The 20,091-nt window shown below is 43.9% G+C and overlaps 1 protein-coding gene across 6 annotated transcripts in view; it reads right to left on the minus strand.

Moving 5' to 3' along the window:
* Positions 1-20,091, minus strand: part of RASAL2 (RAS protein activator like 2) — a 127,670-nt gene that overhangs the window by 83,151 nt on the left and 24,428 nt on the right. For all 6 annotated transcript variants that reach the window (XM_054515739.1, XM_054515736.1, XM_054515740.1 and 3 more), the window contains exon 2: positions 421-548. In XM_054515739.1, coding sequence (XP_054371714.1) covers positions 421-548 — 128 coding nt within the window. The remainder of the gene's footprint in view (positions 1-420; positions 549-20,091) is intronic.

A 20,091-nucleotide genomic window follows, 5' to 3' on the forward strand; every position in this document is an offset into this window, starting at 1 on the left:
CCTTGGGCAGCACAACCCAAAATGGCCACAAAATGGACAACTGGTCCCAGGTCATCCATTTAAACTTATAAAACTTTTATAAGTTCTGGTCCCTTTGCATATTGGAGCTAATTGTCTATTTACAGCTCCAGCCCATGAAATCTCATCCCTCTTGTTTTTCTCTCTTCAGCCCATGGTGTTTGTGCTCTTGGGCCTGAAATTTGGATCATTTGTCCTTGGTGCCCAGCTAGAGAAGGAATTGTTTTGTCTCCCTGCTCTGTGCAGAGCTCACCATCCCCTCATATGAAGCCCAGACCCACACACTAAACAGAATCTGAAAAATACAAAAGCCAAAACCAGAGGCATCATTTCCCCCTGTTCCCAGAGGGCAGATACATTTCTCCCCTATTCCCAAAGGGCCCCAAAGTGATCTTGTCTCACCTCCTTCTCCCTGTTGAGCAGCACCAGCTGGCTGTCTGTCAGGATGCAGTATTTCCTCTCCCATGTTGTCATCTCGGTGTAGGGGGACTGGCCACAGGACAGTCTGTGGGTGGGTGGTCCTTTCACATCTGGGAACAGAAAACCACCACCTTGTTAGCACGTGGCATTAACACCTTCTTTGCTTTCACAGCTCTGCAGTGAGATCTGAACCAAAAGCTGCACTCTGTGCTGAGTGGGGCCTGTTTCAGCATTTTAAAAGGTGAAATGGGAATCCTGGGAGGCACCCATGTGCTACTAATATTTATTTACTTATAGCATGACTTACAAAAATAGCAATACCAGGGATGAATATGAATGTCTTTGTCAAAGGCTGAAATATATTGAAAAGACCAAGAGCTCTTATGAAAACTTAATCTTCCTTCCACTCCCTTCTCAAAACCATGATTCAAAGGAGTACAGCCCTGAATGTACTCTAAATCTTAATAAAGTGGATTATTTGAGACTAAGGATAGAGAGATATAGGAAAGAAGACAGGGATCAAGGAAGGCATGATTGAAGAAGGGAAGGAAAAAATTCAAAGGGATGAGCATTTAATCGAGAAGGGCTTACTAGCACCTTTTGGTGAGGAACTACTTGATGAAATTGTGCATTTTCATTTAGCCACAGACACTATAGTGACAAAAACTCATTCTTGAAAAAAACCCCAAACACCACAAACCAAACCATAACCCAACTTGTTTGGTTCCCAGTCCTGATCTATTAAAATTTATTTTAAAATCTATTTCCTGTAAGTTTCTTATGATTGAGCTGCATATGACATTGTGCCTGTCACTACTAACAAGGTCCCTTCCAACCCAAACCCTTCTAGGATTCTATGATTCATCTCTTTACAAAGTTTTGATATAAAGTTCTGATTGCTTTATAAGATTAGGCTTCATTTTTATTTCACACTCTAGTTCTATACAATTTACTTGAAATGATCTTAAAATCATCCATTTCCAATGGATGTAGATCCTTCAGGTCCCAAGGGTCTAAAACAGACACTGCAAAAATCAAGGGACTTCCTGCACAGGAGCCCAGGATGTCCTTTAACTGTTTGAGGAGCAAAGTGAGCGTTCAAACCCGAAATGTTTTGCAGTACTACCTTGCCTCTTAGCACACCCAGCAGCACGCACAGCCAGAACACGGCTGCTTCTCGTAGCTTCTCCCCAGCGTCACCACTAGAGGCCAGCGAATCCTCAATCACCCAGCACCTTCCAGGGACAGCCAGCCCAAAGGCCAGCCTTAAACCTGGCCTCAGGAACCCCCCCAGCTCACTTCCCTCCTTGCAGACCCTGCTTGTGCCCCCTCTTTATCAAAAACGCTGCAGCATCTTCATGCTCTCTTCCTGCAGCTCTGCCTCTGCACTGCGAGGGATGTGTCAGACTTGGGAGATGCCTTTCAGTGCCTTGCTCAACCTCACATTGCATCAGGATTTTGGTGATCATTCAGGAAAGTGCTTGGAACAGGCAACCTTTAAGCAAGAAAAAGGAGAGGGCTGCATGGCTCCTGCTGCTCTGAATAACAAAGAACGGCACCTTTGTGCCCTTAATGTCAGGTAAAATCATTCAGGGAAGAAGCTGAGATGCAGACTCAGATGACACACTGTTACTTCTGATACAACTCAGTTTGTGAGAGTGACAACAAATGCTGTGTGGCTCAAAATTGTCCAAAACTCTATTTAAGCATAAAGATAATGAAGAGAAACCACCATAAGCTCTCTGAAGCAAAAGTGTATTTGTGCAAACCCCTGGAGCACAACAGACTCACCCACAAGTTATGTATTAGTCCATTTTACAGACATGAGCCCTCCAGGTAGATTTTTGGCATAACTGCAACTCACATTTATCATGGTGTCCAACCAAAACCCAAACCAGATGTAAAACAAAACCACTGCTGCTCCTGCTTTGACCTTGGCTTCCCAAGCAGCACATGAGCCTTACCCCTTCCTAGCACGACAAACCTGACAGAGAGTAGAGGAGAAGGATGAAGCCATGAGCTCCTGGTATAAGAGTGCAACAGAAATGGGAAGATGAGAGCTTTGGGGATCTGGTCTCCTGGGTAAGAAAAGCACATGATAAATCTGCAGGGGGAGAAAAGGATGAAGACATGTGTGCCCTGTCCTGCTGATGTGGGTGGGCTGGCAGTGAGAGTGCAGCCAGCTGCTGCACTGAGCACTACCGAGTAACTGCATTTGGAACTGCTGGTAAACTTTGTGATGGCAAAAGAAAACCCTCCTGGGCCATCAGCTCCAACGCAGAATCTACAGTCACGACTTGCCCAGCCCCGAAAGATCTTTGTGTTATAATTTCTTCTAACTACAGGCCTTGGCAGGATACCATCCAACAGATCCATGGGCTGCACAAAAGGAATTAAAGAACAGAACGACTTCTTCCACTGCAATAACAACTCCAGGACTTAACTGAGTCATCAGGCACTGTGAGCCAGCCATGGCTGTGTTGCCAAGTGGGTTGGCTACGTCAGAACAGCTTTCCACAGGCTGCTGGCAGAGTGACATGCCATGCCTATGCTGTGTCTGGAGCTGTCAGTCACCCCTAGGGAACACCACAGTGTTTTGTGTTTGCATTGGGGTCCTTTTGAACACAAGTTGGGGCACAGCCCAGCACCCCTGCAAGCCTCTCTTCAGCAAGCTGTTTTTCCAGAGCATGGGACACCATAACTTCAGTCTGATGCTGTGAGCACATTGCAAACTCCACGGATGTGGAAGCATTTCAGCAAAGACAAGAAAGAGCCACAGGAAGGGAGCAGGTGATGAGATAGTGCCCACAACAAGCTCCAGATGAACAACTGAAACCAAACAGGCTGCCTTTCCTTGCAGCCTGAACTACATCATGCAGGCTGTCTCTTTTAGAAGCTTTCACCTTTGGCTTTATTTCCAGAAAGCAGGTATTTTCATTGTCACTGATGTCACCCTATAAACTTCATTTCCCAGAAAACTCACAGCAACGAGGACCCCAGTGTAGCTTTGGTGCCTCAGTCCCACCTATTTAAATTATTTCTCAGCTCTCCCTCCTGCATGGCTGATATCTTTGGAGCCTCTCACAACAGCTGTGACTTCAAAATTTATTCTGAAGTATGTTACCAGTTTAGACAGAAGACTCTTTGGGACTTTGCACAGTATCACATACACGCTTGGTCGCCTCACAAACCCTGTTCTGCTTTCCGGTGCTCTTCATCTTCAGTTTTCGTTTTACGTTCTTGGCTCCAGCTTTTCACGTGAATGTAATAAAACCCACCGACCTCTTCCACTAAAGCCCCATAAAACTAATTAAGCACCATGCTTTGGATCACTACAGAAGTGAATTGCAAGAAGTCCATGTGTAACGAGGAACACTGAAACTTTTGGGAAAGACTGCAGGTCAGGATTGTCCTTTTTAACGCTCTGTCAGCTCATACATAAAGGCTTGAGCTTTGGAGATGAATGATCACTCACTGATGAATGCAATGATCACTCCTTCAGACAGGAGCTAGAGAAGAGATCAGGGAGGTGCATCTGAGAGCTCTGAGTTTGCAGATGTTATGTGTGGGATGGGCTCATGCAGCCACACACCTAAATAGGCAAGTTCTGGTGACAGAAGATTTCTCTGGGTCTGATGCAATCCCTTCATTCTGCAGCACTACAATGAGGCATTCAAGTAAGCAGATCAGCAAGTCTACACATAGGATTAAAGGTCAGGCCTTATGTGCCTTCAAATGCTAATATCAGTTAAGTAACAGCTTGGAAAAAATCCCTTTTTTGGTACATCCCTGCCGCTGCCTCCTGCCACATCCGACATCGCTGAAGACTGGAAACTGTGTTGTTTTTCCTCAGGGCTCTGAAATGCCACTAGCCATGATATAAATACCCACAAAGCTCCCTTTCTTTCAGTCAGATGACAACTTGTACCTTATTATTCTTGAAGTACAGGGCTTATTTTTAAAGAAGGGGAAAAATAGAGGGGCAGTGATTCCATAATCACATATCAACAGCAGAAGTGTTGAGTGGTGCAGGGCAAGGAAACGTGGAAAGCAGCAGCAGCAGCCAGTGCCAAGCTAATCCCCACAGACAGGGAAAGACATCCCAGGAAAATGATGGCAGTTTAGTAGTATTTATGGAGCAGAGCAGTCCTATCAGATGGGAACATTTCTGAAAGCTTCCATTGCAAACATGCAACAATTATTTTCCTTAAAATTCCAAATGTGTTCATGAGCGGAGAATATTTTCCAAAAAGCAGGCAATGGGCAGAATCAGAAAATTATTTCCCAGAGATAATGGGTGCTTCAGTGTCATTAAGTCCCCAACAGCTCTCCTACAACCAGAAAAGCAGTGAAAAGAACAGAATTACCAGAAACCAAGCCAACAAAACTACATTAAAGGCAAATTCATGCCTTCAGTCTCTGCCAAAAAGCACTCTCTACTTACCATCAATAAAAACACAGAAATAACCCTCCATCCCAGTGATGACAAGAGCACCCCTGGCACGCCTCAGAGCTCCTTTTTCTGAACTGCACTATTCCTATGGTGAAATCAAGGGCTAACTGAAGTACTTGCCAAATTTTCCTCCACTTTATTAGGGTCCATATTCTGTTCCTAGTATTTCCAGCAAGGAGCTGCCAAGCAGCTGAGTAACTAATGTGGTGGCCAAGTGTGTATGCTGGGAGGAATTTTTTTCCCCTGAAGAGAGATTAGTAGGAGCCCTAACACCTTTTGACAACAGGTCTGCTTGCCCAATGTCAATGTTTCCACAATGTTTTTATGTACTTGCCATAGAGACAGGATGAGAGAAAAGCATTTTAGGTAAGTGCTGTCATCTGAGAGCTTGTCAGAACCCCAACCTACCCAGCTGTGCATGACCACACAGTCCAGTTTGAATAACCATCAGTTCCAACCTTAATAAAGCAGGTTGAAACAAGCCTTACTACTGACAGGAAGCTTCAAAGATAAGTAAGAACCACAAGTCCTTCCACTGAACTTCCACCATCTCAAAGCTCATGAAGGGATTCAAGTGCAAGATGTGGCAGAAAAGGAAATACAGTGTCTCAACATGCTCCATTCCCTCAAATCTTGGAACAAGGCAGGATTTCTGCAAAAGGAGTCACTAATGGGACTGAAAAGAAGCAGCAGCAGTGGCTCTGTGACACACAGCTGGGTGGGTATGTGCACCCAGTTCAGACAGCTGTTGAAGGTGAAGACCAGCACAGGCATTGGAGCAATCCTGGCCCAGCTGCAAGAGGGGCAACATCCCAACATCTGCACAGGGCAGAGGAGGAGAGAGGTCAGCCACTGAGGGGCTGCTAGAAAAAGCACAACCAAGGCAACTCCTATTTTCTCTCATGCTGCCATACAGAGCCCTTGTTTGCATTTCTTATTTCTCAAACCAACTCCCAGCCATGTGCAATGGTTTCTGATCCAGCCAAGACCAGAACAGTGCAGACAAACACTATCAAAAACTGCTCAAAGAGAAACTTATCACAATGCCCAAATTCACCTGGAAGAGGAAGGGACTCTCCTCCTCCAAGTTTGTACAGACAATCACCACACTGCCCCAACACAGAAAACACAATGCTCATGGTAAAATATTAGGAAAATTCAGCACATACTGGGTGCAGCAATGCAGACTGCCATGCTACAGAGAAACATGATGCTCTCAGGGTTGATTAATTTTTCTCTGAATCACAACACACTTAGAAATATGACCCGCACACATTATACTAATTTTGCCATTTTGTTTCAAAGCACAATGTGGGCTTCCTTTCTAGGAAACCTCTCATAGCTACTGTGAGATCCAGCAGCACTCACTTGCCCCTCTAAATCACTCTGTGGCACGGCTCCATTTCAGCTATGAGGTACCTACATTTTCGTGGTCAGCAACAGATCCCTGGTGCAGCAGGTGGCATTTAAAGTGTAGAAAGTGTGAGCAGATCCTTTGGGATGAGAGGCATGCCATTCATGTAGGATGTTATTACAGAGGTAAGTATCTGGTGTGAATTCTTCCCGTTACATATCACAGCCACACTCAACAAAGTTCAGTCCACATGTAATGGGCAGCCCTCAATTCAGCTGAATCCAGTTGCTCTCCTCCAGCAGCTGCAGGCAATGATAACCAAATTCTTAGATGGAAATCTAATATCCTGGGTAGGAGGTAGAGAAGGCTTAGTCAAACCATCAGGTTTCAGAGATCTCAGAAGCTCTCACGCCAAGCGCTTACAGCCAAAACACTACCTGGAAAATCCATTCTGCACAGAATAAAGTCATAAAAGGTTTAAGTAGGTGAAAACAGTATTTTAGAAGCTGGCAGAAGCCATGACCAGTGCCATGGCTTTCTCAGATTCCAATGTATTTGGCACTGTAACACACGTTCTTCACAAGATCTTTAATTTTTCTAGCATAGGCCAATCTTGCCAATCTAACCTATTAACTTTCCACTGCTCTTTTATTGAGTGGCAGTGATCAGACACAGTCTTAAGACTGGTTTTCCACTCTCCCAGTGAAGAATCTCATGAGCCACTGGGAGATTAAAGTAAAAACTGTTCAGTCAGGTGCAATTTTCATGTCCTATATCCTCAAAGAAATGTGACTGGCAATTTTCGTGTTTGTTGTGTGTGCTTCCATTTCCCTATCATCAGTTTGTCAGCTCTGGGAGAAGGAATCTCTTAAAATTTAGAGATGGGAAGTCTGAAGGTATCTGCTGTTCACTGCTTACAGGTGAGGTTTGAAAGATTTTCCCTTCCTCTGAATGAGGACTGTGTGTCTCTTCTGCCCTCAGCTAAAGGCATAGCTTTTCCCCAGCAGCTGCTGGGAAGCTTTGCTGAGAGCTGTGATGGGCTGGAAGAAGGGTTACCTTGCTGCTCAGAATTTCTCACATGCAGCAGTCTCACCTTGACACCAAGAGGAAAGATTAACCTTTAAAACTCAAAGAGTGAGAATCAACGTTTTGTCCACTACCAGAGCTGCCAGCCAGATTCTTAAATTTTTGCACTAAGAAAACACGTCAGGAGCAATTTTTAAGTGGGGAGGAATAAGCCATCAGATGAGCGAATGCCTTAGCAGCCAAGGGCTGTCTCCTCTGCAACCAGCAGGAGACAAAATACAGAATACTACTGTTCAACAAGCCTGGCATCTCCCAGCAGGACGGGATCTCTGGCTGACATCATTCCCACCCCTTCAATTCCTTCCCTAGGAGAGATCTGACTTGTTTGTGCAAGAGTCGGCCGGCGGCGAGCAAGGTACAGCAGCCTCCCTGCTGCAGCTGAGCTCCCAGACAGCTCTGCCAACTTCCCCTGGGCCCAAGTCCATACATCTGCCCTGTTCTTGCAACGTCACCACTGTGCCTATCTCCAGCTCGGGAGATTTCACACCAGGGCTGAGACTACGGCAGAGATCAGCCAAGATTTCCCTTCTCACCTCCCCGTAACACACGCAATTCCAAACCCAAACCTTTCCCAAGGCCTGTGCTCACACATTTGCCACCCTGACGTTTCCTCAAAGGCCTCAGTGTTCCCTGGTACCCAAGGGCTCCGCAGAAGCTCGAGAGCACAAATTCAGTTAGGCCACAACCGTGCGAGCAGTTGCACCGAGATTTTATTTTCAAAAGGAAAAATTATGGAGCTGTTCCAAAAAAGAAACCGCAAGTCTTAAAATCTTACGACTAGTTTAGTGAGCAGATGCTGAGTGTGCCAACAGTCTCAAGCTTTCTTGCAAAGTCCTAAAAACTGAGAGCTAAGGAGCTAATGGCAGAGGCAAAAATTAGGCATAAAGCTCACAGGGTAATTCTGACTAGAAAGCAGAAAGTTGCACCAGCTTGCTGTCATCGAGCAGCTTCTTTGAGCAAAAGGTGTGGGAGCTCTTAATAGCAGTTTAAAGCTACCAATTAGCTTGAGCACTACTGAGCTCCTCTAAGCTTCTTACTTGCTGCATAGCCGATTGCTAAATGTTAAACTTACAGAGGGCAACTGATCCTCGCCTTGCTCTCTGTCCCCTGTCCTCCTGGGCTGTGCCCAGCCCTGCTCAGGGGACACAGCGTGCAAGATGTGCCTGTCAGGAGACATCAGCACCTTCTCAGATGGATCAGTGCCAGCAGCTTCCAATCAGGCAATCGGTGAGCAGTTGGTGGCTCAACAAGTGGAACCAGAAATGACAGCCCAGCCAAGGTGGGGACCTTACAAACCACGCAGGTGCGCCCTGCGCTCGGCCCGGCCTCCCCGCGCGCCCGCGAACAAGGGGCTCTTTGTGCGGCCTCGTCAATCTCATGACATCACCGCAACAGAAGCTGCTGTCCCTGTAAAAAACCAATTTGGTTCCCAGGATAACTAAGATTTCAAATAACCTGCAGTTGCTTGCAGCCATGGCTGTGACCCTTCCTTTCCTTCTTATTCAGGTCTCATTCCCTGCCCAGGACCACTCATCTTTGCTCCTGAATATTAAGTACATTTTTCTCTCACAGTTAAATTCCCACTTGGCCTACAAAACACTTTGGAATCTCAAAACAGAAATGGTTATTACAAACCTGTAGAGAGGATTATAAAAGATTACATGCCCCTATTACATAGCTGCCAAGTTCTGAGAAGGTTCTCAAGTGACACTTCTCCCTAAAGCAAGGAGAGGCTTTCATGAGAGGTTTAGAAAGCAGAAAATGGCGAATAGCAGAAAAGTTAATTATTCGTGGGAGGAAAAAAAAAATCTGCAGTTTTTCCTCCTAATTTATGCATGGTCCTTTTCTTATCCAGCTCTATGCCCTTCACCTTGCTCTGTCCTCTGCAGTGCTTGCTCTCACCAACCCCTAATCTCCATCTCACAGCCTCTTCAGCACCAGGCATCCAGAGTGGGCTGTTCCCTCTTCATTCTTTATTTTTTGCAGCAGTGCAGGAAGAAGACAAAAGAAAAAATGTCCTGAACTTTAAAGGACCTTGGTCCAAGGCAGCTGTGCAAAAAAAAACCCCCAACAAACAATTTAAAAGCAAAAGCTGCTCAGTTCCTGCACACATTTTTGGTGCACACACGCAAAAATGTACCAGTGTACCAGGGGTCACAATTAAAGATGCGTGGCAAAAGCAGTGCACAGAGCCTGGCAAAAGCACCAAATCACAAAAACACCAAAGTTCACAGACTGCTTTACCCCCACCCTTGCCAAGAAGGCATCAGCCAGATGGCATTCATCTGTCACAGACCACTTTCAAAAGAGCAGGACCCTTCTGCTTTTTCCTGTCAAGGAGGGAGGTATGGGAAGGGCAAAGGTAGGGAAGCATTTCTGCAGAGACAAGAAAGAGCCACAGGAAGGGAGCAGTGATGAGACAGTGCCCACAACAAGCTCCAGATGAACAACTGAAAACCAAGCAGGCTGCCTTTCCTTGCAGCCTGAACTGCACCATGCAGGCTGTCTCTTTTAGAAGCTTTCACCTTTGGCTATATTTCCAGAAAGCAGATATTTTCATTGCCACTGATGTCACCCTATAAAATTCATTTCTCAGAGCAATGGCAGGATGGCTGAACTCCTCAGCTCTGAAACTCACCTCTAGAGAAACACACCCTATGTTATCTCAAACCAACCCTCCCTGTGTGTGGTGGTGTTCATGACAAGAAAGAATAAGGGAGAAATAAAGAACAACATATTACAAAAAACCCATGAAGGTCTCACATGATGCTTTAAGCACTTGCTCACCCTGCCACCACTGCACACAGTCAGTTGCTGAGGTACAATTTTAGCTATTTTCAGTCTGAATGTTTCTTGACTGTTTCTGGGTAGACACACAAGCTATTAGGTGCCTTTTTTTGGGCTTGGGCTTTTTCTTGCCTCAACAGATTATGGGGAAAAGAGGACTGTGAGCACTGCTGCTGTCTCATAGAAGGAAGTTTATTTCCTTTGTCAAAGGAAGAGCTCATAGGACACTAAAATCTGCTGCAATAATGTGCATGTTTTGCATATTTTGCAGGTCATTCAGGCATATAGGCTAAAGTTAGTTTTTGTATTTTAACCACTTAAAACAAATGACTAAGGGACCCCCTCAAGGGATTCAAATATCATGTACAAGAAGCCCTGCAGTACTCCCCTTGCTATTTAGACAGACCCACTCTGCTTCCTTCTGACATCTTCAAAATGTTTTCAGAAGGACCTGGAACCACCAGGTTATTACACACGAATTTGTTGATTTGACCTACTTAGAAGCAAAAGCACCAGAATGCTCCTCATTCCATTTTCCTCATTAACATCTGAAAAGCCTTCCTGTATCTCAGTAAATCAACATTAATACTCAAAAGATGGGACTTTTTTCATCATTACTGAGAATGGCACAAAACTTTATAGAGGAAGGAGACTGGATCTTATAAAAGTGCAATGGGGATCCTGAGCCACATTTACATTTATGCAAAGAGATGTCTTGTGGCAAATAACCTGAACCCCACATTTAATGCAGTATGACAATGACCTGTAGTACCTCTTTCATCAGCTCTACCCTTTAACCTTCAGTTAGAGGTTATGTGAGGTTGGTTTCCCTGTGTAATTTAACCCAGCTACTGCACCTGGTTTAGGGAGGGAAACTGGCTTGGGGAGAAAAATCCCTTTTGGTTCGGCATAAGGAGGTCACCACCAAGATGGTCAAAGCAGGACACTGAGCTGTAGGCTGGCATCAGGGCTTAGGAACATCCTGACTCAGAGTGCTTTGCTCTCCTCATTACCACACAGCGTCAGGATTGGCAAACCAAGCTTCATTTTGTTCAAAATTTCAGAATACAGTGGGTGATTTCTTTCTTCTTGCTTACTCTGCATGATATTGCCCAGAGAAGCAGTGTGGAAGTTTCAAAAACCAGGCTGGGCAGGGCTTGGAGCAATCCAGTCTAGAGGAAGATGTCCTTGCCCAGGGCAGAGGGTTGGAAGTGGAGGATCTTTAAGATCCCATCCAACCCAAACCCCTTTGGGATTCTGTGCTATGGGAAGCCAGCTGGGAAAGTAAGAGGCAACACAGGAAGAAGTAACAGTGCCAGGCAGAGAACTGCAAGGGCTCAGCTAACCCTGTGCCAGGGGAAGGATGTTTCCTGCAGACCAGCCTGGTTGGGACATTTTTGCCATGCTGAGCTCCAGGCTCCTGAGGTAGCACCTGAACAGGAGGAGCAGGCTCCCCACGCTTTTGGCAAACCCCAAGCAGCACGATTAATGTATCCTTTGAGCATGGGCTGGCTAATTAAAAGGATCTGGAGGTAGGGTGCAGTATTTCAGGTATTCTTCAGCTGGGTTTTCCCTCTACTTAATGTTCCCTTCTCCTTCCAGTAGCTCAGGCTGTGATGAACAAAGGCTACATCCTCACCCCAAACACTCATTACCCTTGAGCCCTCACCTTCTCACTTTCTTCCTCCTTACTCCTGCTCTGTTCCTCAAAACTTGTAAAATATAAAGCTCATGAAGGCCAAACTTTTTGTTCTTCATTACACTGCTTTTTAGCTGATTTGTATTTTCAAGACGGATTTTTATACCTAAAAATTTATATTTTAAATTATATTTTAATTTATGTTTACATCTAATGCCTAAGCACAAACACACACTTCTCCCCAGCTGTCCTCCCTTCTGAATGTTTTGCAAACTGACAGCACAAAGCTCCCAGGGCAAATCCAAGCCCCCTTTTATCTGAAAGGTACTCCTCTCCAAAATCCTAGAAGGAGAACACCAACTCAACAAGAATAAATAATAACCAGTGGAGAGAAAATATCTGTCCTACAGCAATGCTAAAGAGAAATTTATAGGTCACAACCTTGCAGAAACAGGCCTGGTAACATCTAATTAGCAGTCCTACTGAGCAATTGCATCTCATAACAGTAAACCCAACCAGACTGGAGGAAAGGGAGAAGGGAATTTTTATAGAAACACAATAATTACAATATTTTGAAGAGATTTGCTTTATGTTGCTGTTTTGTGGGGATCCCCTCCCCAGTAGGAATAATCAACCCACACAAGTGATTTAATGAGTTATAACTGAATTACATTTCACTCCTATGGGGAAACAATTTAGAAGGGCAGCACAGATTTTTATTAATTATTTTATTTTTAAATTGAAATGCTAAGAATTCTGTTTGCTGCCAAAAGATGGGTGGAGGAGCCAAGGAAAGTTCACATACCCAGGAGACTATTAACTAGAACCAACTTGGACAATGCATTTGAGAAGCATTTCCTTCCAGCTACTGTAGAGAGCTGTCCTTAACATGCCTTTACTTAAGCAGCCAACTTTCCACCACTGAGTACAATGAGATTTCAAAACACACAAGAAATCAGACTATAAACAAACACAAACATCCCACTTAGTGACATAACAAAAGAAAATCCGGGGCAAAAAGCTTCAGCTTCTCTATTTTGTGTCCTTCATAAAACAGCTTGGCATTTTTGACAAATTCTGCTCCTCTTTTTTTTTTTTCTTCCCTTTTTGCTTATTTTTTTTAGTGCCAGTATTAGCACATTACTGGCTTAGCTGCCTAAGTAATGGTGCTCCTGAACAAAAAATTATTTCTGGGGCTTGAGGGATGGATCTCACCCAATATGGAATTGGAGGGATGGAGTTCCAGAGGAAACAAGCAGCTGAAGAGCAGGAATGAGGCGGCAGCAGCAGCAGGGCCAGCAGGAAGGAGTGGTGAACTGGGCAGAGCTGGTCCCTGCCAGCAGCACAAAGCAAGAACGTTGAAAATACGTATGAAGATCATGTCACAGAGAGCAGGAATGGCAAACAGATGAGAGGCAGCCCCAAAGAGTGAAAGACTAAGGAGCAACTCCCTTTCTTCAAGAGTTTTAGTTTGCCAGAGACAGATGGTGCTGCTTCCACATGGTTAGAGCTGGATGGTACCCTACCCCCCAACCCTTGATGGATGTCAAGCTTATTTTTGTAAATCTCTGGTGATAGAAACCATCCATGGCTTCTTGCTCATTTCCCCCTCACTACTTTGCCAAAAACTTCCAGCTCTGCTTTCCTTGCCACATCGACAGTCTGGTATATTTGTCCTGCTCTCAGTGACTAATGATGATTGTGCACATCCCTTGTCTTTGAAAAAGCCTTTTTTAACAATAGCACAAGAACTGAAAACGGTACCTCAGTACCTGGGACCATTTTTGTTAGCCCTGAAGCAATCAGACATGATGATGAAAAGAAAAGAAAAAAATCTATTTTTTTTCCCCCCAAACTCTCATGTGATTAAAATCCATTAAAATGCAAACAGACATGAATTTTATTTTATCCATCAGTGACCACACTTCACTATCCCTGGGCTATGGCTGTCTCTTTGTGAATTCTCTGCACGTAAGAACAGCCAAGCTCTAGGTTTAGGAGCAATCAATCTAGCAAACCTCACTAAATATATATGTGTGTGTATGTTTTATAATGATTTCCATTTTTCACGTTGATTTACATTGATCATTGGAAAGCACATTCAGCTTCATGTTTGCTTAGCTCTGAATAAACAAAGCGAAGGCTGTTGGGTATCCAAAGACAAATGAGACATTACAGATGTAGACAAAACCTATCATCACCCTGAAAGCATTTCTCTTTGAAATTATATAGCCATGCAGAAGTTATTCAGAGTGAGATTGCTGTATGTGTTTTTAATTCAGGCTGGGCCTGTTGGGGGCAGGGAGGGAGTCTGATGAGCCTCTCTGCTGTCACTTTCTCCCTTCTGCATACCTGATAATTCAGAAATGTCTGACTCTCCAAGGATGTTTTTTCTTTCCCTTGCATTCCCTAATTTCCACTTCTCAGGATAGGTCTCCTTAGGTCCATATGTCTCACTGCATTTACAACACACCCACCTGGATTTTTACCATTAAAATTACAATGAGCACATCAGCATCCATTTGAACAGGCAATTCCACATCAAGCACAACCATGCAAATCCAGCACTGTTAGTGCCCCAGCTGGCTTCACACGGCACAGGAGTATTTCTTTCTCAACTGCAGACCTTGTCCCCTTTTGCAGATAAAGCCCCCCTGTTTCAGGGCTGTGTTGGAAATGATAGTTTCCACAGTAACAGTAGGAAGGTGTCAGAAGTCTGGGTACATATGCTGCACAGCACAGCCAAGCTCCTGCATTTGGTGGCTGCTGGCTCTACAAGATGCTACATATGCACCCAATAAATTGCTTTGGTTCCTGTGCAAACAGAAATTTTTCAATTAGTACGTTTGAGCCATTCATGTCTTTTGTCAAAGTAACTCAAAACTCCTGTCCTACACATATCATTCCCCCCAGAAAAAATAACAATGCATTTTACAATTATATTTAAGGACATTCACTTCTCTTTATAGGCATGAGGCATTCACAGAAAACTCAAAAGAAACTCCACAATGAAGAAGGGAAAATAGATTTTCTGGAAAGAAGTCTTTCCCTTTTAGAATATATCCAAGCAGGAGATAAGGAACTGCCATTATAATGAGCTCCTTAGGCAGGTTTGGTGGCAGCCTCCTCCCTGCTGCTGTGGGTCCAGCAGCTGAAAATACCTTGTTAGCACAGCTAAAGCAGTGAACACAGCAGCCACAGCAGGGTCTGTGTGAGGAGGGGGACAACAGCATTAGCAGAGCTGTGTTGGGTATGGACAGACCCCACAGCAGCCCCAGCTCCCCAGCCCTGGCCTGTGCTCAGCAGCACTTGCGTGTAGGAGGGCACCAGCCTGGTTTTGGATTTTTCAGGATTTGTCTCTGCACTGCCAAGATGCAGAAAATGTTGCACCACCTTTTCCTGACATGTGTTGGTTTGCTCTTTCCTTAGTATTAACAACATAGACTGATTGTGCTGAAGTACCAGGGTGACTGCCCCGGACGTTTTCTTGAGATTATGTAGTAACAATAAAAGATAGAAAAAAGACATATAAAAGATATACAAACCTCTTGATGCCCAACCCCACAAAGGCACAAGGGTCTCACCTGCCAGGGTACTCAACACTCTCCTAGATGCCCTGTGCTTTCAACAAGCTCTTCTGGACTGAAAGGCTTTTACAAACACAGATCAGCCCTAACACTGTTTTACCACAAAGAAGAGCCAAATTACCACATGACAGTTGCATATGCAAGTGGGATGGGAGTCACAGTTGGAGATAATGAAAACCAACATCAAGACAATTTGACTCTGCCACAAAAGATGGAACACTTATCCCTTCTTTCCCCCCTCCTTTTCAAAACTTTATCCCAATTTCTGTAAGTCTCAGTATCATTTAAGTACTATGTCAATAAAGGAACAGGCTATCATACAAGACATCAGTGGCTTGAACCACACGTTTTATCAGCTACAGAAGGGCTGACAGGAAACCTACAAATAAACCACAGTGCAGCCAGAATCCCCCCCTTGCTGAGCACCACGTGCTCAGCCAGCCCAGCCTGCACAAGCAGCATCACAGTACATCAGGCATGCAAGGATCCACTGCTTCACAAAGCTGGCAGAGGAAGTGGTTACTGAGAGAGGCTATTTATACAGGACACAGCCAAAATAGCCCATCAGAAATGTTAAAAAAAGCCCTGCGTGAGTGGAGATAACTGAAGGCAACTGGGAGCTGTTTGGATCTGTGTGTTCACCTTCTTCCCTTCACAGGCAGTTCTCTCAGGGCCACTGCCTGGATCTGTGCTGCCAACAAAGGCTCTTCTTGTGTACAAGTGCAGCCAGAACTAATAGGAGAGAGAAGGTAGATGGAGACACACTGCAAGAGGTTGGCAGATTTTTTTGTAGTACTGTGTCAAAACCTGCCAAACCTGCCTGCCAAAGCATCCGTGTCACTAAATGACTGTTAGAGAAAAATTGCTTTTAAGAGTATCTACATCAAAAGGGCTACTGTTTTTTCTATGAAAATGGGTTGTAAGTTCATAAGTGTAAGTAGAAGAAAATCGACAGCAACTCATCTTAGGATGAGTGAGGTGAAGCTAAAACTCTGACCATATTATCATCACAGAAATATCTGATAGTTTCAGAAGATTTTATTTGGGAGCAGTAAGGAAAGCTCCCAGGAAAGAAAGTTTTATAGTTTTTAAAGTTTTATTTATATATGTAAAACATGCAAAAGCAGCTGAAGTCAGACATAAAAGGTCTGCTTACAACTTGCCATTGGACTTGACAGAGTACTTTCTTGCACCTTTTAGAAAGAGGGATTTGTCTTTGGCAAAAAAGGGCTAAAAGAATCAGAGATCATTGCATGATTAACAAATCTCAGGAACCAGAATTCAAACCTCAAAAAACATATAATTCTGATCCCTTAAGTCTCAAACCTATAGACAGCATCAATAGCAATGTGTGGTGACAGCTGACACAAATAAATGCATTTGACTGCAGCAGTGGCTTTGCTCACTCCTGTTCTCACACATCACTGTCACTCATCTGGTTCCTCTCTGCAGCAGTTTCCAGACAAGTGGTTTTTCATAGAACCACAGAACCCCAGAATGGTTTGGATTGACAGGGACCTTAAAGATTATTTTGTTCCACCCCCTGCCATGGGCGGGGACACCTTTGACTAGACCAGGTTGCTCCAAGCCCTGATCTGGCCATGGATGCTCCCAGGGATGGGGCAGCCACAGCTTCTCTGGGCACCCTGTGCCAGAGCCTCATCACTCTCACAGAGAAGAATCTCTTCTGCATGTGGAAACTAAACCCACCCTCTTTCAGTTTAAAACCTTTACCTCATATCCTCTCACTACATGTCCTTACTAAATTCCCATGTTTTGAGAGAGATCTTCTATACCAAATGCACAGATTAAAATGACCAGCTTATTCCCCACATGGCACAAAGACAGGGAATGCTGACTCTCCAAAACATGAGCTTCTTTAAGAAGCTATTTTGGTAATTTTTTTTCTATCACCTTCTCTGTAGGAAATATTTTTTAACTTCATTTGAACAAGCGGCCCCATAAGTTGTAAAAAGCTCTCTCGCCCACAGAAGAGCAGATGTCAAGCTTCAGCTTTCCTCAGAGAAAGAGGAAAGGAGAGACAGTTGGTTTCGATGCTAACATGTCAAGAGTTTCATGCATTAGCCTATTGTTTACATAAACAGCTTCCTTTAAACAAGTGATGTTTTACAGGATTATGAAGTATTTATTTCAGAAGAGTCTAAAGAGTCTCTTGAGTAACTACCACAGAGAAAGTATCACCACAGAAAGCATAAGGCTAAATGATAATACAAGTTAATTAGTTAAAGCAGGCAATCAAGTAACTCTCTAGCAAAGTAATGGGATAAATAAGTGCACAGAGATAATCTTGCACATGTTTACATCTAAAATGCCATCACTTTGAGTCCTAAATCACATACTGTTAGCACTGCAAATCTGCGCCATTCGTTATTTGGAAAAAAACCAAAGGCCTAAACCCCAAATACTTTGCTCTGGGTTTGTTATTTTAAGGAAAAAAGGGTCAATGTGCCTCGGAAGCGTTCGCTCTGTGAGCACGCAGGCAATTCTCATCTCGCGCCAAGCTCCATCGCGGGCAGCGTCTGTGCAAATGCAAACCAGGGAGCTTTGCCTGGAGAAGTCACCCTCTCACTGCAGGCCCCAAATGGGTGTGTGTCAGGAAGAGTTAAGGCTCCCATTTCCAGTGTCAAATAAGCTTAGCTGGAACTGAACCACTGGGTACACTTCCCTTTTCTGTACCCTCTGGCAGCTGCGATTTAGGGCTGTCTTGAAGAAGAACACATAATTTTGAGAAGAGTCTAACACAGTTTCTTTCACACTTCCCAAGCCTGGGCTTGCTGACCCCTCAAGGGGATTGGCAAGGACCAGTCTGGGCCCCTCCTGGGCTGAGGGGCAGGTGCTGACATCCCTCAGAAAGCCCTGGGATGTGAGCATCTCCCGCTGCCCTCCAGGACATCCTTCCCTGTTGGGTCTCACAGCCCAAGTTTCTCTTTCTGGAGACCCCACAGCTGGAACACAGAGCTTTGTCAGAGACTCCAAACCCGCCTGCTCCAGACACAGCTTCTCCTTTGGAAAGCAAAAACTGTTTTTCTCTCCTCCAGCCACCTCTTTTTGACCCTGTCTGGCCTGTTATCAAAGGAAAAGCTTCTCCCACCAAAACCCCAGAGCTTTACTTCACCAGGAGTCCTTTCTCCTAATCTCCACACTTCCACTCTTTGGCTGCCTCTGAGAAAGCTGCATCTCTTCAAAGCCCTCTCTCCCTGCTAAGAAAACACAGGAGACAAGACGTCTCCAGGACATGATTACCCTCTCCTCAGATAATTCCCATGCAATAATTTCTCATGATCAAGGCAATCACAGATAATATTCCTGCATGCACCAGCTGTCAGACTGCTCTGCACAAGCAGCACAAAGTACAACATCCCAACAGTCCCACAGATACAGGCCACAGAAATGGCAAAAAGGAACATAACACCCTGCCAGTCACTTGCCATGATTTCATGAGTCAGAAAAGAGCTCTTACAAATAGAAATATCCTCATTCATCCCACTGAATGTGAATTTTTGGATTCTGACAAAGTGGTGTGGGGATTAAATACATGAAAATCACAGGTCAACGCTGAAATGACTGCAACTGCTTGCACAGAGACATTGTCCGTTAAGTGGAATTTAAATCAGATCAGCCTAATTTTATTGGCTTCAGATATTACAGTAATTATCTTGTGTTGTGTTCATAAATATTCAGCTGTTAACATTAGCCTATAGCCCACATTAAACATTACAATGGTTGGGATGAACCAGGCAGAAGGAAGTAGTGGGGAGGGATGTTTAAGTGATACTTAAAGCTGTCAAATGCCAGAAATGTTTCCTGTGCATCCCCAGATCCCTGTAATTTCAAAGATACCATGTTAACATAACATTTACTACCATGAGACCACACTACGGTTTAAAAAAGAGAGAGAAACCAGGCAGCAATGTGTTATTTTTGTATTTATAACTACACAATTATTTTAATATTTATAACTACACAAAACTACAGTTTAATACAACGAGGGATTTTGTGCAAGCAGCTATCTTGAATCTGCTCTGATAATTAAAAGTGCAGGAGTTTGAACATTGAGACTACACCTTTCCACAAAAACATCAGGTTTCACAGCACAAGGCATTTGCACAGCACTTAAAGGAACACTTAAATAAGCTCAATTGTGTAAAACTTCCCTAATAAAAACCCCACCAAAAATAAACTACTTAAGAGCAAGAGAGGTTTGGGAGTGGAGGAACATGAGTCAGTAGAAGGGCTTCTAAAATGAGCAAGTGGTTTTAAAAACATGAATACAGAAAAGCTGCTCCAATGAGTAATAAATACTGAATTCCTACTCAGGAAGAAACAGCTTTGTATTTGGGGAATTGCTGAAAGAAACTAAACAGGGAACTGCCTTGGTTTTGAGTTATAAATGGGAAAATATAAATCTCTAGATACGTTTATATGGAAATATGTATGAAATGTAATACAATAAACCCACAGTGTAAAGATCTTAAAGAGGGCAGAGTTCAAATTACTTTAGTGAATTATAAAAAAACCCAAGCACTTCTGGAAAAGCAAGGATATAAGATATTCTCTCACTCAAGGAACAAAAAATCCTCTAGAAAATGAATGAAAGCTTGAAATCAAAATTAAAAGACCAAAGAAACATATCTTTATCCAGGTGACAAAAGAGAAGGAAGGAATTCTGAAGAACTGTCTTTATAAAAACATTAACAAGAGAGTGATTGTGAAAACCAAACACACA

This window comes from Molothrus ater, chromosome 9 (assembly GCF_012460135.2).
Source record: "Molothrus ater isolate BHLD 08-10-18 breed brown headed cowbird chromosome 9, BPBGC_Mater_1.1, whole genome shotgun sequence".
NCBI classification, from domain to species: domain Eukaryota; kingdom Metazoa; phylum Chordata; class Aves; order Passeriformes; family Icteridae; genus Molothrus; species Molothrus ater.